Source organism: Wasmannia auropunctata, unplaced genomic scaffold, assembly GCF_000956235.1.
Source record: "Wasmannia auropunctata unplaced genomic scaffold, wasmannia.A_1.0 LD336030.1, whole genome shotgun sequence".
NCBI classification, from domain to species: domain Eukaryota; kingdom Metazoa; phylum Arthropoda; class Insecta; order Hymenoptera; family Formicidae; genus Wasmannia; species Wasmannia auropunctata.
The window spans coordinates 400,483-426,162 of NW_012026860.1; the positions used below are offsets into that span (position 1 = coordinate 400,483).

General features: G+C 37.2%; 1 protein-coding gene and 1 long non-coding RNA gene across 4 annotated transcripts in view; both read left to right on the plus strand.

Annotated features, from left to right (window-relative positions):
• LOC105452538 (suppressor of lurcher protein 1) overlaps window positions 1-25,680 on the plus strand; it is a 222,279-nt gene that overhangs the window by 48,285 nt on the left and 148,314 nt on the right. For all 3 annotated transcript variants that reach the window (XM_011693729.1, XM_011693731.1, XM_011693730.1), the window contains one exon: window positions 1,474-1,654. In XM_011693729.1, coding sequence (XP_011692031.1) covers window positions 1,474-1,654 — 181 coding nt within the window. The remainder of the gene's footprint in view (window positions 1-1,473; window positions 1,655-25,680) is intronic.
• Window positions 24,695-25,299, plus strand: LOC105452537. Its single transcript, XR_974744.1, has 3 exons — window positions 24,695-24,780; window positions 24,916-25,065; window positions 25,145-25,299. It is a non-coding gene; the product is annotated as an uncharacterized LOC105452537 (long non-coding RNA).

Consider the following 25,680-nt stretch of genomic DNA (forward strand, 5'->3'; position numbering starts at 1 on the left):
GCTGTACATGGATTTCAGAAAAATTCATATAGAATTTATTAGGCATCTAAGATCCAGCCGTGACCGTAAAGGCGCTCTCGAAGTTAGTTGTGTTATTCACTTAGGCGGTCTTATTCAAATAATTATTATATTATTTTACTATATTTTACATTGAAATTAATGTTTCGTTACGTTCAAATATACAATATAACACTATACATGTTTCTTTCTTTTCGTAGAAAACGGAATTTAATTCTTCTTATCTTACGTGAATTAAAATTTATAATGAAGAAGAATACGCAATTTTTAGAAGACTTAGGTGTTTTTTTTTTGTTTTTTAAAAGATTGCGAAATGTCTCGCTTTATGAGCACTGAAAGTCTCATAGCATTTGCACCGCAGTCGAATTTCAACTTCTTGCCCATACAGGCTCTACACCCTGAATCGCTTTATTTTCTACAACAATGGGCGCACAATAAACCGGTATATTACACAGCTCGGTACACATACCTCTGCGGAATAAAAAAAGGAGAATCACTCCCTCCGCATTACGCCGAGTTACGGGATACAATGGGGTCCCCAAAGCATAAAACTGGTCGAGAATGTTCGGGCTTTTGTACCGGCGGTATAACTCAAGTGTCATGCCATTATTTAACCATAGATACGACGGGTCTTTGCATTCTCCTGTGTGTCCGCTCACCGCGAAGACCCGCTGTGCCCGACTAACGTAAAAGTTAATTGAAAAACAGGAAATTAAATTTTCGCAATTCCCAGTTGTGCGAGTCACGGCTTCTCGAATAATAGGAGCCACATCGGCTGGTCCTTTGCAACGACTCTCTCTATAAATTATCGGCTTGCTTAATCATTCTTCGTCTGATCTACTGGATATGTTTGGGATGAATTTACGTCTCGTTGTCTCTACACGCGACGATGCGGATCACGTACTCAAAACAAATTTGTTCGGAAAATGGCTGCAAAATGTCGTGTGCATTAAGGATTGGTTTAATCACTCACATTTTTAACTACGCGGCTGATTCATTGTCGAGAATGACGTTTACCGCATGAATTATTATATGCTTTTTCGTGAAAAGTTTTTCTTCTCCCGAAAAGTCTAACTTTAATTTAATTCTTTGAGTTTGGCATTCGACGACATGGCTGGTAGCACGAAAGCGAAGACGTTAGATCGATGCGCGAACCGACGACTTCATTTTGGAAATAAGAAAACTTTTCTCTTGCGTCCCTCATCCTGCAAGCAATGTCAGATGGTGAATTTCATTATCGACAGAACCAGATATCTCTACATTAAAATCGTTCCAGGCGAGACATATCTGACGAAGCTTGCAGTGTTGATTAGATATGACTTGATGCTGTCCAATATCGCTGAAATTTTTCGTTTCTCTTTATCTCTCTATGCAGTGTGTTATTTTTTTGTAACTTTTTTGTAAACTATGTTTGTCATATACAACGTCTATGTGACACTTCCTCTTTCTTTACAGGTTGTTCTTGTGTTGTATACAGCAGCTCGGACAGACCTCAAGGTGGCACTTTTACATCTCCTGATTTTCCCAAACGATACCCACCGTATATCGATTGCCTTCTGTACACATTTATTGGTCATCCAGATGAAATTGTTGTTCTAACGTTTCATCAATTCAACATTCGTCGTACCTGGCCTGAGTAAGTAATCCATATCTGAAAAGTGAACATTTAAAACTTATTATTTATTTTGAAATCATATATCATCATCAAACTAAAAATAAAACTCATTACATTACGTTACGATGAAACACAATACGTAATATTAATTTCTATTTGTTGGACATATATTGAAAAATTATTACATTAAAACATTTTAAATTTGCGCATGTTAGATTTCTCTATCGAGTAATATGAAGTAAATATCAATTTTTAAATGTTGCTCCTGTTCTTTAATTACATTATCTTAGCAACATAATCATAACGCGATGTAAATTTTATATATACTCATAGTTTTTAGTCTTTATATTTCGTGTATAATATCAAGCATTTATTTCGTAAATTAGATAGACTATTTCGCTATGCTCAGCACTGGCAGACAGCATTATGTTAACAGATAAATTATCCATGTACAGCGATTTGTCATGTACCTAATTCAGGCCTTCCGTTGTCCGGCAGAGTCTATTCGTGGTTGTCTGCCGCCAATGGAATGCAGCCATGTTCCATATGTTAAATTATACCAATATAATTGCGTGAATATAAACATATACATTAAAGGTGCAAGAAAGTGTGTGAGAATTTTTAGCGTTGCGTACTACAATCAATGGACTGAATGTCATTGATTTTTATTTGCCAACGATTAGAATTAAGAACGTGTCTAGCAAACGTAATTTGTAATGACGATCCGTTTTATTAATTATTTCATCAAAATTATTACGAACATTCACTTACTCCTGTAATTTAGCCAATAATACGATCCGTTATCGGTTTTTATTTCAATAAATTACGTAGATTACACTTGTGATATTTTCTTCGGAAAATTGTACTCATTCTCGAGGGAATTCCAAGTGAAATATCTTTGCGCAGGATCGTTCACTAAAATTCAAGGCTCGAGAGTGCAGAGATCTTTGAAACATAGTAATACGATTTTAAGATCGTACTATAACCGGCGGAAAGTAAGAGTTTTTTTTTCAACGATCGTCCGCTTCATTAATTTCGTATTAGCTGCGATTAAATTCTTAATGTATTGGCCGCCGATTAGTTCCTCTCCAAGAGTTGGCCCTCTGGCCTTATAATCTATATCTAATAAAGATATTTTTTAACAAATCCGAGCAAAATCGATATGAAGTGTTATGTTAACGTTTATTTAAATTGTTGGGCGGTTGATTATTTAAGAATAACTGCTGACAAAGTTCATGAGGGAATTAAAGTCAGCTTCTTTCAATATTTTACGTTCCAATAGTTTTACGAAAACACTTAGAAATTTGTGACGTAATGACCATTTCGTGAAATTGAATTCGAGATGCGATTCGTCCCAAGGTGAGGGCGGAGCGAGAAACGAGTACGGTGACTTATGGCACAAGTCCCGGTAGTGCTTGAGCAAGGTAGAGGGTAGTAGCCAATTTGTAGCGCGTTACGTACTTGTGTTACCTAGGGGAAAGTGCAATGGTGGTGCACGTGTAAATCGTGCATTGCTAGAGTGGCTTGACAAAACTTGCAAACTGTTTCCCGTAACCTGTAAGAGAAAGTTAACGTAAATAGAATTTAATGTGCAAGATTCTTTTCTTCATGACGACAAACTTTGTATTAGTTCGAACCACGTGCATACATTCGGAAACTATATGACATCGTGTAATAATGACCACGAGTATTTGCAGAAGCCGTAATAGCGCAATAGCGAAGGAAAATATAGGAAATTAGAGACGGCGGGTTGACGTTCTCCGAAACGGCTAAATACGCTTTAAATCTAGCTTTACTTTAATAATCTATGTACATTCGTCGGGGATTTCTCGTGCTTCTGCGTTCTCGCAGAATTTACGTTGCGCCTGAATGCAGTGTTTTAGGATCCAAAACGAGCGTAAGTCCGTTGCAGCAAGACGTTTACTTCACCTGTACCACAATTTATTGTAGGTAGGAATTTAACGTAGAATCCTTAGCAAAAACGAAGGTCGAGGACGTAAAATATATTTTAATGTGGATTATATTTATATATTAAACATTACGGAAATAATTTTGAGTATATTATTTTTTTATGATTCAGATTTTTGTGATGTATTGAACGTTCTCTTTTTAAGTAGGTATATGTATATTCAAACATTTTATCATTTTATATTTAAAACTAACATTGATAGTATAATTTTATGCGCATATTTTGTTTTAAATAGAAGTACTTAATTTGATTAAAAAAATATTTTGTATAGTCGCGGACGTGTGTACCTAATCTAAGGCGTCTTGCTTCGAGTAAACTTGAAGCTCGTTCGCTTATATTCGCCGCGCGCCGCGCATCAAGTCCCACGGCAACGTGCGCGAGTGAAGGTATAGGTACCCTCTTCCACTTCCGTTGCATCACACAGCGGGCTGTGGCGTGCCTGATTGCACGACGGTCGCGCGCGGCGTGTTCCCTTGACACTCGCCCGCAGTACCTGCCAGCTCGATTGCAGCTGTAACGTGGGATGCGCCGGGACAACAGCGTTCCCCAGGCCGCGACACCGTTTCGCTACGATGTACATTCCGCTGCGCCAACCCCTTTCGCGTTACCCCTTTCGGTTATATCGATACTCATGTTGCGCGTCATTCCCGGCGTTTGGAGAACCGAAATTCAACGTGCGATTTCTCGACAGTTAATGGAATCGATTTGAACGCACGCGTTCACTAAACTTTGAAATGAGCGATCGCGTTCAAGATGCGTCGCACGTTAAGGTTTGCCGATTGGTTATATAGGGTAGCTTAGCACGCGCGCGGTGGGTCAGTGAAGTTATGCGGAAACGAGAAGAGTAGCGGAGGAACGTGCGGGGACGGGTTGCGAGTTCAGGAAGGAGGAAGTTACGACGACGGAAGGGGAGATGCTGCTCTGAATACAACGGGACGTATCTCGATGGTCGAGACAGATTTTATTTTCTTCGCCGAACTCGGTTTCTCTTCCTATACGAACGGAATATGAATCTACTTCTACTTTTTGTGAACTTGTGCTTGCACTTCCTTTCTTATATACTAAATCCGTTATCTATTTCGGGAAAATGTAATATCATCGATGTGTCGATTCGGTCCAAGAGGTGCCACTGCGACTAACATAAGAGATGTTTTTAACATCTCGCATTACGAAATTCATGTGATCGATTTGCACGGCATTGGGATAAAAATCCAAGAGTGTCGATCGCTTTAGCTGTCAACCGATTCGCGATCGCTGCAGTACCGTGCTTTGGCGACGATCGCAGCAGATGCCCGCGGCGTTTACGTATGCAAATGCTTATAGCGGAATTTCTGCTGTCGCGCATTATGCATCGAACTGCGTCGGGGTCACGTCGACGTACCGGCGGAACTTCCGACAGACAAGACGGACCGTTGGAAATGCATGGCAAACAATCCGGTAATGCGCAACGCTTCGCGAAACGTAGACGCCTACACGCTGCTCGTACAAATCACTCGAGCGATTATTTCGGCAGTGTTACATCTCCGTCGTCAGTTACAGACCGTCAGAAATTTCCGTGGTTGGTTTTCGAACGCTCGCCTACGGCTACTGATGTCGAAGTATCCCTCGGGAACTTTATCCCTAGAGAATCGATTGTTGTTTGCTAATTTAGACGCGGATCCAGGTAGAACTTACCTAATGGAAATTTTCTCTATACGTATAGTTGTCTTTAAATTTGCAAAGTAGATTGCTTGATTAAAAAAAATATTAAACTTGTTCATCGATTATGTCGGATTAATTTTTTCGCTGCCAGCATTTTATTCAACTATTAAAAAAAAATAAATCGTGTATTTTCTTTCAAAATTTTTTTATTTGCGTTCAATATTTTCGTTTAATTGAATGTACGTAATACCTAATTGAAAGGAATTTTCTGGAGGATCAAAATTGGAGCGCTGCCAGAATCAATTCTGTTGATTATTTTTATTAAATCCTATTGAAACTCTTGTTGGAGAACGTGAATGAGGAAAAATCCTGCTTCCCTGGTTCTTCTCTACGGTTTTGATCGACCAATTCTATCGAACGTGTAGATTAATATTTTCATAAAAACGGAAGTTAGTTGAGTTCTTTGCACAGCGCGCGCGACTCTGTCATTTATGCGGAGCACGCACGCGCGTCCTCCGAGTACACTCCTTGAGCGAAATTCTATTTACAAATCCTCCGCTGTCCGCGGTCATAAATCGTTTCTACTTCTAAGGACCGTCCGGGATCGCGTGCCGCGTGTCCAATATTAAGTTGCCTATGGAGATGGGCGATGGCCCTATTAATATGGCGCACGAAGCGCATGGCGATCGTTTACAGTGTGCCGCCTAGTGCATGTCCTAAAGCTTGGAAAATCCCTCGGAGAAGAGAGGAAACTTTGGCTTTATATCCAGGGGCGCCGATAGTAAGCTGCTTTCCCTACGAGTTATATACGAGCAAGAGATACTGCTTCAAGTTTCCAAGCGAACTAAGGATCTCCTAATGGATACCCTCGGGTTCTAATTATTAAATGAGCACGATGCATGCGGTGGGGTTTCCCGATAGCTTTCGCGAATGAAACGAGTAAATTTTTTATATAAGATATTTTAAGATAATTATAACATATTAATTTTATCGTTATCAGTTGATTATGTTTTATTCTCACGGATAACAACGATAAATGGATTCGAATTTTAATTATAAAGAAATATTTGCAAAGGAAGCTATATATATATATATATATATATGTATATATATAATTGGATTGTATCGATAAAATGGCCAAACAAAGGCGTTGAATGTCAATTTTTTGGCGCTAAAAGCTATCGCGAATTACGTTTATTTTCGTTTAGCGCAATTTCACGCAACGCGGTCGTCAGCGAGATATCTTGGCACGGTATGCGGCAATGCGGACGCTCAGAGACGAACAGGATGGCTTGGCGCCGTTGTTTCGTGTACACGGAAACGCGCGGCCACTCCGGAAGGAGAGGAAACCTCGAGTTTGCGGCGTAGGCAGCGGACAGTAGTGCGGAACATTGTAACATCGGCTTTCGTAACGGCCCGTGCCGAATACCTAGCGGCCGAGCCGGTAGGAATTATACTTGTCGGTGGCGTAACTGCTGAGATTAATTATGTGCGAGATGAAATTCCTAGACTATACGGACTGTGACAATTGCAGAGAACGTTTCGTCGCCTACCCATCTCGGGGATCACTTATGGAGAGGTCTTTATAGGTTTGAATCTTCTCGCTTTATGCGTTCTCCGTCTATGATCATCTGACTTCGCACTCGCGGAGATTAAATTAGCCGCAAGTGTGCATCGTACGAAACTATAAGCGAAATGACAGGCAAAACGCTAGATTCGACCGAGTCGCGAATGCGACAGAGCTGTAAAACACGCTGACTGTAGTCCGTATTCGAAGTTTCTTTTTAATTGTCATGAATATTTCAGCTTTCCACGGACGACGTGGAACAAGAGATAGGATTGGATTCGTCGGACGAAAACTTTGCTCTTTAGATTCGTAGCGGTTAGACACGACTGTCGAGATATCTTTGTTCTTCCTTTTATAAAGCCCACCCACGTTATCTAGAATTACAGTTTTTTATGACCTTAGGGGAAAAAACGTCAAAAGTCCTAGAGAGGAAAAGATGTCCTAGTAATCGCTATAGAACTCTTTTTAATTTCATAATGTATTTCTTTTGTTTTCTCTCTACTTTATATACTTTTTCTGTAACGCTTAAATTGAGAAGAAAAGAAATTATAATCAGGGACACGTAATATCTCAACCATCTGATTTCTGAAAATTCGTGCGAACAATATCATCGTTAAATCTTTATAGTACTATTATCAGAATAGGCATTTGAATATTCATTAAAATGATAAGTATTATGTATATTAAATCCAAAGTTCTGTCGATAGTCCCTTTAATTATCATAAATGCAACAACGTTGACTTCATGAAATATTCAATATAACGACAGCCGTCGAACGACCGCGGAAGTTATCGGGTAAACAAACTTTATCTCGGAAATGAATGGCGCCACTAATGTTGGAAAAAGAGCACGAGATTTCCTTTATTGAGCCATGAAGCGACTCATCCATCCGACACATTCATCATTAATGGTAATACGAATATAGAGACATACATGATCGTGCTCTGGTATACTGCATGATTGCGTAAAACTCGATCGATGGTAGAAATATTTAGCATTTGTAAAAAGAAAATAATTCTGCTAGAGGCAATTATTTACAGAATAAAGGTCGGTCCGATGACAAATGTTTACATTCCACAACTTTCTATTTACAATTGTTTGTGAAACAAAAACAATAGAGAATCGAAAATTGGAATGTTCTGTATTGTAACGAGATAACGCATGAAATATCATATCATATTTTACTATAGTAAAAAGCAGCGCCATTAAAAAAGTTAATTAGTGTAATATTAAAAAAGTCACATCGATATTTTTTTGCATGTACGAAATTAATAATTATTTTATGTGTGTTAAATTTAAAAAAAAAGTTACATTTTGTCATTGTAATTATTTGTAATTATTATCTGTTTGAAATATTGATATAATGATCTGTAAACTCTCTGAAGTGCTTTTCTCGCCAACATTTATTTTCTGTCTCTAATACTTTTAAAATATGCAACCGGGTCGCTTTAGTGAAATGTCGTATAAAGTGAAGTGCTTTCCGCGATGTTCTCCAATGAAAGGCCACTTTACGCGATTAGTTTAATACCGATTTTTTTCCCAGACCATTCAACATTATCTGTTACACATAACTTTTTAATTTACGAGCGTGAAACATATATAATAAAAATCTTATATCCCGCTGGAGGAAGCATTCGAAAGAATCGTAAAAAGTTGAAGTTTGTATTCTAGCATTGGCACATTGGTGATAGCCATAATAGCTGAAATAGATTTATCCGCATGTTCGAAATTCTTTTTTTTTTTTTAATCCCGCGTCATCCATCACGAACATAGTAGTTGCTCTTTTTAACTACACCACGAAATTTTTCGACGGTGTCTTCGTCATATCCTTGCGGCCATTATTTAAATTCGCATTTCATCGCATCGCGTACGTTCTGTTGATGTAACGCGTAGCATCTCACAGTGATGTTTACTTTCCATCAGGGGCCAAAGCGGAGGCATTCGTTATTCCGTTCGTGGGACAGTTTCCAATTTCCGAGGCTGGAGTCACGACCGCTTCACATGTCGCTTTCCTTGATTCGCCTTCGCCGCCCTCGGTAGCGTTGCATAGGTCGTATACGCGATGATTAACCATCCCGCCCTTTCGTGAGTGGCACGTGCAAAGTGGGAAAGGGGGTGCGAAACGCGAATTAACGGGGCGTCGGCCTTCTGATTGCGCGAGTTCTATCCTAGTCATTTTTTTCTCTCGCATCGCTCCCGGAATGAATAATTCAGAAGATCTCGCCCCAGAGTCTACGTACAACTTCCCGCGACCTCGTTCCCTCGACCTCCAGGCCGCGGTGCCACATTCCACATTCCGCAATCTCTTCGTATCTTCGCGTCCCGGCGTCTGCGTTCGTTCCTCGTCCGGTCGTTCGCTCGGCGACTCGCACAGCTTCTTCACAGGCCATTTCATCCCTTACGCGGATCCTTTGCATACTTAAATGCACGCGCGATACGCTATTCGAGCTTTGACCTTTTGTTCGCTCTGGTATCCGACGCGCGTTTCCCTCGTGAATCACTTGACGGCATCTGTCCTGTTTGGTCCTCTGGTCCGCTTCGGCAAATTCATCAAGGCTTCATGTCGGATGATACCGATGCAAAATTTGAAATTTATAGGATCAATAAAACGTGATTTTAACACTAATAGTATCTCACTACTATAAAATCTGTGAAATGATTAGATCTTTGAAAAGGATTAATTATAAGACTGTGTTGTAATTTACAAATCAAATTATTACATGAGTTTATTAGCACATATAAATTTTAGAAAAGAAAAATTATCTGTCTTAAACGCGTGGACAATAAATGTATTTATATATTGTATAGTAGATATACTATATGGATATTGTATTATATAAGAGAGCATTTAAAATGTCATATTTCATATCATCTACGTCTCATTTTGCAACGTGAACATAAAAGATATATTTGAAAGTAAAACAAACATTTTTAAATGATTTTTCATCATAAGATGAAAGTACTGTCCTTGATACGTTCAATTTAATTATTCCACGGTGTTCTTTGATATTCAACGTCTCTTGGAACATCTTGAATAAGGAATACAAACAATGTTAGTTACGGAAATAAAATACAAAGTATATTGGATTGTCTTCCGTGAAACACGGCACTTGTAAGCCGTACAATCACTTTAAAATCTACAAGCTGTGAAACGGCTTAAATGAGAAAGAATACAGAAGATATTAGATGGTTTTTATTGTGCTCGTATTTGTCGGGTATTGCGTTTCGCTTTAATATACGCTTTAACAAAATTTCGAAGAGTTACGTACAACGATTTCACATTTCGTGACGCCATCTCTGATAATGTGTAAATAATAATGTAAAAGTAGGTCACTCGTGGAAGAAGGATGGCTGCTTGCAGAAAGCCGTTGAGATTTAATGTTCTTTGTCATTATTTATATATTAAGATGCTTTAAAAGCGAAGAGTACGACTAATGTCGTTTAAGGCAGGCGTCATACAGTTTTCAGTGCAAGTACAACGTTATGTTAAAAGACGATTAGTTCCTCTTTTGCGTTTCACCTTACATTGTGCAAATTAATCCATTGTTAAGCGTGGCGTGAATTGATCTGGAAGATGTAATTATTTCTTTTCACATTGTCCTCGATACAACGCCCAATCTGAATGAATATTATTTAATAATTCTAAGGAAGTACCTCTTGTCGAATATTCAATGGTTTAATATATTATTTAGATGTCAGATCGTTTTTGATAGGTAGTTATAAGAAAGGGCGGTTGTACTACCACAAAAAGCGCATCTTCTCATTGCATTACTTCGCTACATCACTGTAACATGACAGCATAAAAGGCTCATGACGATGCATCGAGGCGGCGTGATTTAACTGCGTCATGGCATTCGTGCGAAATTCTCCCGCGAAGCTTGCTCTCTCGTATGGATGTTACACAGAGAAAGGAGATTCTTCTGTTTCACTTATGAATAAAGTCTTTTTGTACGTTTACAGTACAGAATCTGCGAGTACGTAACATAATATTGATATATTATTTTTTAGAGTTTCGGTATTTTTAAGATGTTCGCCATGTAAAAGTCAGAAGAATGATTTACAATATTGAAAATGTAGATCTTAACACATGTGTATAATATATCATAAATAATTAAAATAATAGTTTTTAAATAAAAAAAAATAATATGTTGAGGATAAATTGTAGATTCGCGTGACTTATCTGTGACGATCTTTCGTAATACTATTTTTTCAAGAATAATAAAGTGAGCTCAGGTCGGTGATCTCGGTTCACAACTCTATAACCACTCTACTGAACTGTTTGACTTTTATGAGCACTAAACGTGAGTGGCTGCGATATCATGCTACGAAGACGTATCGTCGTGCATCATACACGACTTATTTATCGTCATATACGACTCAAAATTCGACGAAAGACTCAGGCTAAAACGTCGTAAAATGGCTCGACATCGTTCAGCTCAATTGCGCCTTTTATCAAGAGACGTTGCATGATATAAAATGACAGGCTCTGAGATAGATCGATAAGATGCAAGTTTCTTCCTAATTAATTTTTAAATACGAATAAAACAAAGTAGGACGGTCGAAAGTAAGATATAAAGGCAAGATAAAAGAAGCCTTGTGCTAGATGATCAGGTAGCATAATTGTACTCCGTGACTTGAAAATTGTCTGCATTTATAAGAATTAATAGCTATTTGGAACTAAACAGCATCCGCTAATCGGAAATTATTAAGTCATGTATTAAAAATAATTTGATGTAATAATTCCTTTTTGGTAATGAATATCGAATTATAAAATTTAAATTTTGCCTGTTTCGATGAACTATTATCTAATTACTGCGACGCAATTCAAGTCTCATGAGAAACGCATGAGTAATATACGAGAATTTTTCCTTTTTTTTTTTGTTTTTTTTATTATACAATGTGCAATGTCAAGTTTTTCCTTTTGACACTGCGCATATGTACACTGCATGTACATTTTAACGATTTACTTCGAGAAAACTTAATCGTTGTTTATATTGCCCACACACAATATCATATAAAGAGAAGAAATAATAGAGAAGCGGCATTAGCTTCATCTCATTTTTTACTTGAGAATGTTAAACACTCGTAACTTTGGATTTGTTTTAATTAACAACGTGATAATTAAAAGCGCTTGCAACTGTTTTAAGACCATCGGAAGAAATTCTCGTTGTAAGAACATCGTCGCTCTCGTTCGATGTGAAACTTCTTTACAAGAAAGTATCGCCACAAAACACAAAAAAAGTGTAATTTAAAAAAGATTTTGTATTACATGTCAAACTGCTTTATATCTTTGAAAGTTGCTAAAATTGCATTTTCTGTTGTTTCTTACAAAATGTAATAAAATTTCACGAGTTTATATCAATATTAATTTTAACGATAAATTTATTTTAATCATATGAGAAAGAAGCTGGCAAAGATCAATCGATCTTCTATATATTTTTTTATCTATTTAAATTCTATTATCATTAATTATTTCTTAGATAGATCGTAAAGTATGTAATTAAATTCTGATTGATAAACACTATATCTACATAAAAAAAAACACAAAAAATAAAAGAAGCAAAAATTTGTTAGAGATTTTATTAAAAGCATATTTATATATGATTTTTAATTGTTAGCTTTAAATAATTATTTCCAATTTCTCTCTTCATCTCAGACTTTTAGTCTGATTAGATTACTTTCGTTTGTTGAATCAAAGTATTCAAGCAAATAACTCATCAGTTGTCATCTTTAAGAGAGATACTCCGTGAAAAGGAGGAAGGAAATTAAATTGATCGAGAATGGTTGCAGGATGGAAACGGAATGCTGAATGAGTTATTTGAAAATGCAGCACGTTCGTAATAAATCAATGATAAATCTCTTATTATTCGAAACAGATATTTTAGCTAAGAGTCAGTAGTATGTTTCTTTCTTTTTGACTAACATGAAGAACTGAATATAGTGACAGGCATTGATTTTCTTGAAATTGTTTACTCGAAATTAAGTAATAATTTATGAAGAAAAGCGTAATAATAATAAATATAATATTACGAAATGGATATTATATGATTGAAATATTCAGTACTCTATTAATAAGAAACGAGAGATGAAGTTTGCGCTCGTCGTCACTGCATTCTCATTACTTTCAAAACTTTGAAATTAAACTTTTTAATCGGACAAAAATCAGGTACTTCTCTTCATTGAGAGAGAGAGTTAGAGAAGGGGAATAGGAAGACTGGATGGGCGAGTCACGGCGTTTGAGCGGATAAGAAGAGGACCGATCGTTGTCGGTGGGAAAAAAGGCCAATGCTGCCGTAATAATATAAAGATGACGGGACAGATTTTTCGCGCGGGTTAAAGCGTTCGATTAATTTGAACTCGAGACGAATGGCTCGCATACTCGGTACAACAATACTTGGTCCTTTCTGTCGAGCTCGTTCGATCGGATTTGTTTCGGAAAAAAGTTTGGGGTCGCGTTTCTTTACGGGCGAGAGAAACGCTGAAAAGAAAGAAAGCCAGTGAAGCGTACGACAGCGAGGGTTCCGAGGTGAATAAGGCTACGAATAAGATTGAGACGAGGGGCTAAAGACTAGGTCGAAATAAAAAAAAAAGAATATTCCGCGTTTCGCGTATACTTATACAGAAAATTAAAATACTCCACTGACTGTCGCATATTTTTATCGATTTGTGCCGTAGCACAGCCGAAAGGCTTTCTTCTGCGATTTCTGCAACGCAAGTAGCTGTATTACAAATAAAATGTGACAACAAGAGTATGCCGAATCGTGCCGCGAATATTGGAAACTCGTCTGCTCGCCTCTCTGTGGGCCTTGCTCTTCCCTCCAAAAAGTGCCACCACTGACGCTCTTACATTCTTATCCTTTTTCACGTCCATCAAATCACCGTTCGCCTACCGTTAGCCATTTTACTTTCCTGCAGAAATAAGGAACGCGTACGGAAAACGTAAAAAAGATACGTCCTGCTCGTTCTTCGCGATTGAAAAATACCGTCGCGCCGAGGAGACACAGTAAATGCTCGTGACGACCAATAATAGAATATGTGGGACGAAAGTACAAGAAGCTCCAAGATTTTAAAGGTATTGCTCATACCGTACTATTACAAGCAATTATTACTAAGCGCTTTTTGCAGATATAAAAAGATCGTCATGACGGACGTTGTTGTGGATCCGGCAGTAAACGCGAGCGTAAATTCTTATCGTTGCGCACAACGGACAACGGCTCTTTACTTTCGTCTGTCTCCGTTTCACTTTCATGCACTTCCTACGACGAATTCTCAGCTCACCGACGCTTTCCAACGGATGTTGGTCCGCTGTCCAAAGCAGACGGCAACTTCGTTTGTCAATGCGAACCGCTGTTTCTCTCTCTCTCTCTCTCTCTCTCTCTCTCTCTCTCTCTCTCCCCTCTCCCTTTTCTATCTGTCTATTTCTGCCTTTGTGTCTATCTCTGTCGGAAAGCGACGGCAAATTTGTTCATCGTCCTGTATTTTGCTTGCAACCGAGGACGGATGCTCGCGTTTTATCTCATAAATTCTCTTTCGCGCGTAAGTAATCGTCGGTAAGAAGCTGAAATCGTATCCGTTGCAATCTCTCGCGCTAAATGAGAAACGGGAGGGAAAAGGCAAGAGGCAGGAAGAAGAAAACGAGGCGAGATCGATAGAACATCTCGAGCACAATGGCGAGAAGCAAGCGGCTGTGAATGCGTTAGATTGCGCAACGATATTACAAATCCTTGAGCTCATCATTAGGCCCATCGTAGAAAGATTCTTGTCGAGGAGGGTAAAATCAGAACGACGTTGAGGAAGAAAATGGCTTGCAGTTATGAAAGCTCTTGCTTCTGAACAAGTAATAATTATCTCGTAATTATGGTACAGCAACTTCTCATTTTCTCCACGAAAATCGTTTTCACTTTTCGCATACGCAGTAAGTAAATGTGCAAACTACTAATACAGTAAAGGCCTCGTGCTTTTGGTATATATTTCGAATGGAGTTAAACTAGTGCGTTCGCAATTGTGAAACTTTTTTTCTTTATTCTTTTCTTCCAAAATATATTTTCTTAACGCACTAAATTTCATTTTGCCTCTTCTATTTTAGGCATTTCATATATACGTATGTTGCCAGATCATGTACAATGCAAAACTATTTTTACTATGAACAATTTTGCTATTTTTAAATTTATTACTGAGAAATTTTGTGTGTGTGTGTGTGTGTGTGTGTGTGTGTCGCATTATATTTAAAAAATTTTTAATCACCAATCACGTTTATAGTTTGGAGTTATAAGAAAATTATTAAGACATTACATTATTATAGTAATTTTCTTTATTGATATTTTCTCTTCTTATTTTCATAATCACAAAAGCGTAGGAATCGCCAATCGTTGACCCTTTTCGTCGATCGATCGGATATTTCATACGTGTCACGTATAGCAATCTATCGCAAACTTGGCAAACGTATAATGTAGTTTCACGCGATACGGTCAAGTGGCAAGTGGAAGTGGATACTTCCTTTACAATCAGAACCATGCGAGCGGTATTCAACCGTTTTGAAGTCGACGAATGGAAATAGTTGAACTCATATCGAGTTGCTTGAGTCGGCCGGTACCGCCGCCGATGCAATTTTTGTTCCACTCGAAGACAATAACTCGCGAAAGGCAGGATCGAATGCAGAAGATACAATGGAGAGAAGCGGGTCACGAGCTTGGTCCGAAGCTGATAACATCCCGTTATATCGAATCACGTACGTTGTCCGACATTTAATAAAAAAGGAAGAGACTTTCGAATTTCTGTCACGTCTAATACAGACAACAGTTACTCTATGACGATATGACGAGGAACCAAAGTGCTACGCTAAAACTATATGCTTGCTATACAAAAAGCTATGCTAAATAATTCTGCTATACATTTTTATAAATATCGCGTTATACCATTTACGCATTTTTTCTTTATTTTGCTTTATTTCGATGAATTACCAAGAAATGAAATGTTATGTAATTTTCAAACGAGTGTGCAAAATTGCAAAAGGTTTGTCTAAAACCTTTAGTTTAGTTTAGTTTGTACGAAAAAGAGGTGAATGCTATAGATTAGCGTGATAGAATTTTTGTTCGATTTACGATTCACCGTGATATAATTTTTTCCTGAATTATTATAAAGTTAAACTATAGTTTTTATCTAAAAGGCCACGATAGAACATGTCGCATCCGTGTGAAATGCAACGCGAGTGAATCAGAATTTTAAGAGCGCATCTGTGACGTTGCATATCTACGTCCATAGCAGAAATGTCGCGAGCAATCCTTATTTATTTAGAATCAAGAATAATACATGACGTTTTCAGTAGCACAAATTGCCTCTTTTCAAAAACATAAGGGTGCAGATGTGTGACATTTCACGATGTAAGACTGACGCGGAACGTCAGTTACATGCATGTATATTCCATTATATATAACGAAAGATCGATATTAAATTTTTGTATGCTGCAACTAAAAAAAAGGAAGAGTTACATACAAGTCTCAAGATACGAGTTGGCACTAGCGTTCACGTTGCAACATGTAACGTAGTGGCGAACTTAACGTGCATGAGAGTAGCTTTATGATACACTTACAATTCACGGAAAAAGCGGTCCACGCGGGTATCCGGCAGAACGCCAATGTTATTTACACCCGCGAAACAAGTCCAATAAACATTGCGATCCCGGAAAAAATTTCGTCGAGCGCACAGAGTCGCTCTCATATACAGATACTTTTTATTTATCACCGTAGTTTCGTCGACGAGACTCTGTGCTCGCATTTGCGACCGCGTCGAAAAATGTCGCGCATTTGCATCATCCGAGTTTTTCTGCGAGGTTTAAAGTCGCAACGGAAGCACACTGCTGAACGTCCAACTGTTTTCCTGAAATCAACCAAATTCACCTAGCTAAATACGAGCAATCTTGATTAAATGATGTGACAATTGAGAGCGAAAACGGACGACCAAACGACAAATTTCGCGATAAAAGCGCGCGATATAGCTGCAAAATATTAAAAGGTAGAATGTGATTTTTACGCTTGGCGAAGGGAGAAACGCGCAGTACCACTGAAAACAGAATCCCCCATCGTTCAGAAATAAATATAGGCCACCACTACTACCGGCGGCTAAAAATACGGCCCATTGTACAGAGAGGAGCGTATACAAAAATATCCGGTGCCGAGCCGTTGTCCGAGTTTATTGCGCAAGATTCATCTTCACGCGGATGCGGTTGATACACAATGGGTAAATCAGTTCGCGCGGGCGGATACTATTATGGAGGCGCTTACAGTTTATTCGCCATGTATCATTAACTCTCCCGGCGGATTTAACCAAATACTACGTCATCTTTTGCTAGGAATATTCCGTTTTTTTATGCTGCAAAAATAGACATTGTCACAAATAGAAATGTTTGCAGTCTAGAGTAAAATACGAGATACGAAAGGATGCTATCAGAAACATCTCACTACTAGATGTTCACTTGAGATAAGTCATCACGTAACGCAATGGTAAGAAAAGGATAAAGTAATAGTTGTCGACGACGAGGTACATAAGTACGGGGCATAAGGTGAAGTACGACACGTGCCGGAACAATCGCTCAAGTACAGGGTTAGATTTCGTACTCTTACGCTTTCCATACTTATTGCAGTCGCTCACGCACTTAGAAAACCTATGTTTACGTTATTCGTTCTTAGCTTAATACATATTCATGTACTATCTATATATCACACACGTCGAATATTCAATCAAGTGAATCTATAGCTGCGAATTTATTAAATTTTTCTTTGCTATTCTCTTAAATTTATTTTGTGTCGCTAAATTTTTTATTATTAATTTCTCAAGCTAGTATTTTTATTAAACTGCATGCTACATAGATAATTATAACGTATAAAATCGAATCGAAATCGATATTTACGTGTTTTTCTTCATAGAGGGATCAACGAGAGAAGCTTCAACGCTCGATGTAATGGCGTTGATACCACAAAGCATCCCATTGTTGCGTTTGCGTGTGGATGAATGTAACGAGTACGGCGACTGATTCCGTTTATTCGACCATTCGAACACGTTCGACCAACCCACTAGACAGCAAAACGTCCCATTAGAACCTGAATATCTGTAGTTTGTGTGACATATCGCGCAAGCTAAATTATTCTCTTCGTTATACGTATATTCTCGTAAATCACACTTTCTACGTACACGTAAATCGCGCGCCCGGATCGAATAACCTGCGTGCGATAGTTGCACGAAATTATACAATTCTTTAGTGACTGGGAAAGATAATGAACGAGCAGCGCGAGTTTTAGTGATCTAGAGCTAAGAATGTGTCATATATAACGCACATTTCAAGGATATTAAGCGCATCCTCGGTAAGCTCGCAGAATGTTCCAGATTATTATCCATCACTACGGTCGAGGTCACTTAAGATGTTCCCACAAGACTGTCGTGATATTGAAAAGATCATGGATTCGTAACCCCGACGCCATATGGTTCAAATGAAAAGTGCGCGGGAAGAGTATTAAAGCATACCTTTTGTGGAGCACGGCTGTGCGCAATCTGCGCTAGTATAAAATGCGAGAACGTGGATCTGCCGAACTCATAACAGAAAATTCCTTAAATGTCGTTCTCGCGCGAATCGAGCAATATGTACTTTAGCTTGTTCGTTCGTTAAATCTATTGCGACCGGATAAAAAGAAATTCTTGACGTAATCTCATTGAGCAGCGCTATATTAACGATTGCGGAAAATCAGGTGCAAGTACGAAGGCGACGCTATTATTCGAAAGATGTGCTTGCACTGAATTTCCGTGTTTCCACTGTGGCACAAGAGTACAAATCTCCTGTCACCAAGATAGTCCCTTAGTGGTGTTTGCCGAGGACTTGGCCGGTCGACTGTGCGGATCGGGATTTCGGAGGATTTGAACAAATTGTTGCGCCGAACTTACTCCGCTCAGTTCCTGTCTACTTAACGACTAGTCGAGATTATATCCTGAATTTCGCGTATTTTCTCGTTCTATGCGACATTTCCAGGGAAACAAAGCTACCTAATACGGGTCGCAATTTCGATGCTTAAGTTAAGTAGCAAGTAATTGAAATGGTGCTTTATATCGTAAATTAAATGGAGGATTTTAATTAAATGAATAGATATATTGCATGAAAAATCTTTTATATTGAGTAACATTAGACGAGGGGAAAAATTATTAAAAGTTTTATATTCAAACTTAAATTTTATTCCATATTCTTCTTTGATTTTAAACATATTTTATCGATTTACATATATGTAATGTAATTCCATAATTAGGGGGAGCATCAGTCGAGAACAAACTGTTCCTTTGGATAGTGATTAATGGCACGAAACTGCGGTACTTGAGCAATATTATCTGGCTTTAACATTCCAGCTCGGCACTTGGTATAATCCGTGAGGATGCATGGGAATGAAATAATGGAAAACGCGAATGATACAGCAATATGAAACATTGCATATGCGCTAAATAAATATTTTAATAACTATTATGTAATAAACTGTATAAAATATGATTTCAAAATGCACATAACGATTCTGTCGAAGCAAGAAATTATACATATAATAGCTACGCGCAATGAGGATTTAATGAGCGATTAATATAAAGTGTGGCAGTATTATTACGAGTTTTATTTTTCAATAATTTGATATTTCAGTTCTACAAATATTTAAATAAAATATTAATTTTTTAACGCAGTACTACGCTATATTTCTTACGTTAGATTTTTTAAATATTTTAGATATTTCAATGAAAGAAGCTTATAAAATGTTATTACCAAGGACTTTTCATCATTTCATTCATTGTACTGGGAATAAAAGCACTGCAACGTACCGTATCGCACATTGCTCGTTACCGCGCTACACCTTAATATCGCTACACAATGTTTCTTATTATGTTTCCTTTTTACGAATAGATAATAAAATTATAGACAAACACAAATGTGCCATCTAGTAATAACCTCGTCAACAATTGTCAAAGACATGACCATAAAAAGTTGCTGAAAAAGGTGATGCCGAGAGTTATGACATACCGCTCCACGGATCTTGTTGTCTTTTGAATTATTGTATGAGGCACCACTTTTCATCGTTGAGGGTCGTATTCCCGAAGGGAACCGGTTCGTTGCTCAGGGAAACGCGTCGTATCAGCAGGATAAATGCCTTTATTCTCGAAGGGCGTAACTAGGCGAAGACATATTGGGCAGAATATTCTTTGTCAATTGGAATATTTCAATCTATCATATACATACGAAGCGATAATATTATGTTATTCACGTTCAAATGATTCAGACAGTTTTACCGACACTTTACAAATATACTTTTATATATCACTTCTGATACATAGTTTATAAAGAAGTCTATTTTTCTTGGAAAATATCGCGTCGGCAACAAAGCATGTTGTTTAAATTTATCTCCTGCTTGTACCGCAAAACGCATTATTATAGGACGCGATTTAACGAAGACGCGCGGGTCAAAAGAGAGCAGTTGTTAGATTTTCTGAAGAAGAAAACCAGCAATTTGTCTGTGCTGTCTGCTTCATAATACGCGAATGCTATTCGGTTTAACGACGATGTATCATTCAAGATGCGACGATAATATTCGTACTTGAATTACGAATTCCGCTTGGCACAAGTTATAGTAGTGAGTCACGATATAATCCGTGCGTGCAAAAGCTCTCTCGCGTTGTAACGTATTTGACTAGATCCTTTGTTGAATGATTAGACGCAACATTATATGCACACCTAGGGCCTGATGTAATACCTGGTACCATTATCTGCACGCTAGCTTGATTACCAGCACGCCCTTACGTCAGTAAATCGTAATAATTTTGATGGATTCTTCTAAGCACGAAGATTCTCCCTTCATAATATCTTGCAATTAGTAATAATTGCATAAGCGTGATGTACAGATTACACCGAATATTAAAGTCAGAACGCGTCATAAAATGTTTCACGAAAAACTTTATAACATTTTATTTGTATTCTGTCATGAACTGAAAACAATTTTCGTTCCATACTTTGACTAAAATTCTACTCAAATTGTCAATTTACCACAGTTGCTTAGCTCTTTTTCTTTTATATAAAAAGCAATTGTCAAGATTTCAAAGAAATGGGTTAAAGTAGATGGCAGTACGATCGATGAGAGTAATATCAGAAGTGATTACAAAGCTCCACGCTTTTGACGATTCTATTTTTTAGCGTGAGAAAGGTGCATTTCGGCATGTTATCGCAAGTCTTTTAATCAGAAATATCAGACTCTGATACTTTATAATTTGAATTTCATGAAAGTAAATTTTATAGTAATGACATGTTACAAGCAAACATAGGTATATAATCTCTCTCTCTCTCTCTCTCTCTCTCTCTCTCTTTCTGGAAATATATACCTAAATTAATAATTGTTTTTAATTAGAATCGTAATTAAATTGTTTTATGAAGTATAAGCGTATCAATTAAACTGACGAAAACGAAAAAGTTGTCATTAAGATTAACGATATCTTGAAAGTCTTTTTGTAAATTACGGAATATCGTTTCTATATGAACATTCATATTTTTTGTTAATAGTGCAAAATACTCGCATTGCAGCAAGGCCGATGTTTAAATTGATTTAGGCTAACACTTAAATTGATGCTTTAGGGTTAAGACGGCAATTCCGTTTATTCCATGTCACGAGACAAGGGATGGTCGATGGCGCGAAGCCAGCGACGACACCTTAAAATATCGATCGGCGTACGCACACCACCACCGCCGTCCATTGTGGTGGATTTAGGTTCTCATAAAGCTCTATTGTTTAGCTGAGCCCGCATTCCTAAATCTTCATTGTCGCTCGGTGGTGAGTACAATTGCTACGCATTGGTGAGCGGTAGGCTCGCATGTCTCAGCTAAGTCATTGCGGATTGAGCGATGGACGCCATCGTCCTAGGAAAACAATATGGGACTTTACTGCACACAAGCTTTACTTTACAAACAACAGAGGATACCTTGTTTAAGACTGTTTTTGATGAGGCTGGTTTTAATGAGACTGGTTTTGAAACCGTGACGCGATAATAGCCACCGAATAGGCTTGTCCGTTAGTATGACCGTAATACGACTGTTCCCAGTTAATTCTAGGTAATAATATTATAATTATTTATGTGATTATTACATCAATAAAATCAATTAAATATATGTTTTTAATATTCTCTGTTGTACGTTTCGACGTGATATCTGAATAATGAATAGGTAATATAGAAAGTTTCACTCAACCTACTGTGGATCGTAACGATGATACGTGATACCACGATAGGATATTAATGGCATCGTTCCCAGTTACAATCTGTGTTTAATGAAATTACTAGTTACGATAATGGGAGGTGTAATGCGAGCATGTAAATGATCATTGAAGCTACGCACAGAGAATAGGAGATTTGTATCAGTAGTTTCACTATGCTTGTCAAGTTACTCGATAAGTAGTTAGGCTCACTCTTTAATCAGCCATAAAATAATCATACGTCGCGCATGATAGAATTTTCGTAATACTTAATATAATCGCGTGTATTTTATTAGATAATTTTCTTTTAACATATACGATATCAAAATTATCGCATTTTTTACTACAGCTGCAGACTTTTTACAATTTTGATGAATGGCAGTAATAATGTTATTTTTAAATAAAACGTCGAAATATCGAAAGAATTTGTCAACTCATCGATCATATCAGTTGCCATTGGAATTCTTTTGAAACGTCCAGTGAGAATTCCACTAAGTCGATAAAAGCTTTTATAAGCTCAGTAAGATATCATGGAACAGAAACGGAAGAAGGAATAAGACATAGAAAGAGGAATGCGAGTGCTTTATTGAAGAAAGAAAGTCGATAGTCTAAACCTGGAGAGAAATCAGCGAATAACGATTCGGAGTCGGAAAGTAAAATTATCGTCGAGTGAATGCTTGGTATTCTCTAATGATTCTTGGATGCCAACTAAATTTTCAATGAATCATATCTACGCTTTATAAGTTATGTATATCTAAGAGTTTTACACATTTTAAATGTTATAATGTTTTTGGCTAATTTTTGCTTATGTATGTATGTATGTATGTATGTATATACATGAAATTATAAAAGCAAATAACATCGGAAAATAAATATGAAAAGTACTAAATAATATAATTATTTTATTATTTAGTACTTTTATAATTATGCAGTTGTAAGAAAAATTTCATTCTTTTTACTTCATGTAAAGATGGGTCAACGTTGCCGTTGTTTTTCATTTTGTGCGAATCCCGATTTAAAGAGTGGATAACATGTTCTCAGTGCTCTCACCGTCTAAGCGTCATATATAGACGAACGACGGAAAGAGAATTTGCTGCTCTTACACACTCTTATACATACACGCACGCGCGCGCACACATACAACGTGCACAATACTCACAGTCTTTTAATGGAACGCGCGTATCACACACAGTGCTAAAGTAGCACCAGCAGACATCTTTTACGAGCTCGTCCTCGGTACGAGCCATTTGATGTAAAGCTGTTTGAATGCACCTACATTTTCTGATTCAGGCTTGAACTGCCGCAGGCCCTATTTGGAAACAATGCAAGAACTGACCATCCATCTCTATATCCTCGCTTTATTGTCGAATTTAAGCTGAATATTTATAAAAGTAGATGCATTTGTTTCAACTTGCGTATTTCTTTGTCTCATTATTAAATATTCTTTTAAATATGATAAAATAAGAATAATCGTGATAAGACAAAATGTCTTCGTCGTCGGTACAGGAGACGATTAATCTTTCATATATATATATATTTTTTTTTTTTTTTTAAGTAGAATTGCTTGCAAGTTCTCAAGGGATTAATTAAAATAGTATGCAAATATTAATTTTTATTAAAATGCGAGAAAAATTATTGAATGGAGAAAGTGTTTGTGTGTGTATGCGCGCGCGCGCGCGCGCACACACACACATACACATCCTTTCTTATACACAAAAAACACAATTATATTTGAAAAATTCCTTATTAATTGAATTAATAAGATGATTTTCATTTTGGATATAGCGCGTTCGGATATAGCGCAAATAATTAAGAAGAAGAAAGAGAATTAATCTTTCTACAGGTTCAATTATTATCTAAACGCGAATAATTGACTTCTAAATTTAAAAAAACATTATTGCAAAGAGAAGGCTTTAAAGGATCGGCGCGGTAAGTAAAAATGTAAAGATATCATATATTACTAATCGCAATTATATCACTGGTTTGAAATCATATATGTATTTGCACAATGCTTACCGATTCCTTATGGCCCTTTCTTTGTAATATTGTCTTTTAATTACCTATTGTCAGTAACGTAATGTAATCGATAATTGTGCATTGGCATATTCCAAAGAAACTTTATATGCTATACCGATCTTTTGAGGAATTAAAACTGTGAAATAAATTGCTGGCAGTACCTATGTATTGTTAATATTTGATGTATGTGTGTGCGTGTTCATCAAAAGGGTATCAAATCCAACTCTGCGACTGTAATAAGGTGAGGTTTTCCGAGGACTCTCAAGTCATCGCAAAACACGACTTACTTGCACGTAAGCGCCGCCGTTGCCTGCGGAAATTACAAGCCGGAATTGCGCGGAAATAACGCTTCGAAATATCCGACGAACGTAGTGCGCGAATAAAGTTACGAGTAATACAGTACTGTTTGCGTACTCTGTCATTAAAAAAATAAGTAAAAACTCATCGAATTCATTTGACAAAATATGGATAATATGAAGCAAGAGAAAAAGACGCATACAAAGCTTGTCGATCAGATAGAGAAATTTAGATATTTAATTAGCAATTTTTTTTGTTTTCTGGAAATTATGTAAATTATACTAAATTTGATTAAATCGTCACGTGCAAACAGATGCATGCTTTTTACATTAGATGAAAACATTCTCTCAATGGTTTATTCTGATATATTGATAGTTTGAATCGATTGCGTAGGGAAACTGAGAAGGTAAGTTACGACGTGTACGTATTTGCGAGACCGATTAGTTTATCGTTGCGGGGATAAGGATGAACGCATAAAGCCGTGGGCTAAATTCGGAGTAACTCTCTTGCGCATGTAATGTATACGTAACCTCGCTTACAGTATATGCATTTCGAATTAAATCACGTGGCGTGATTGGACAGGCGCGTAGGAGAACCACAGGGCTGGTTGCATGGTATATGCGCTTGCGAGAAAACCTTTGGGACGTCAATATCACAGTTCCGGAAATCGGCAAAATGTCAGCTCCTAATGGTACATTAACCTTAGATCTGTCTAGTTACTGAAATCACAGCAGAATCGCTTTTTATATTTGAATTTCTATCTCTTCTAGGGAAATCATGAAAATTGAGTGGAACTTTTTATGGATATTTAATAATTAAATGTACACAAATTTAAGATTAATGATAGATAAAATAATGTCATTAAATATTAATGTTGTTTTTCATTAATGATATTTTATATTGCTTATTATTGAGAATATATATCATACAATAATGTCTTTTTTCTGTTAAATTGTTTTCTATGCTAAATTTTCGAATAGTTTAAATATTCCGTTTAATTTTCTAAAAACATATTTTATATTCATATACACGATATGTCGACGTTTGGCATTGAGCCAACCATAGGGGGGACTCTTTGAGGAAAGTCAAGTTTCAACTTTCAGTGTTTTGTTAGACTAACAACTTTTACGAACTCTTGGCGAAAACTTTTTGAACTTCATATTACACGCTAATCAGAATCCCTGTCTCAATTATGATTGCCTCTGATTTTATATCTTTATTCTTAGAATTGAGTCTTTGACAGTTTCATCATAAAATGAGGGGAACTGTTTTTTCGATTTATTGTCTTATTGTTATACATTGCTTT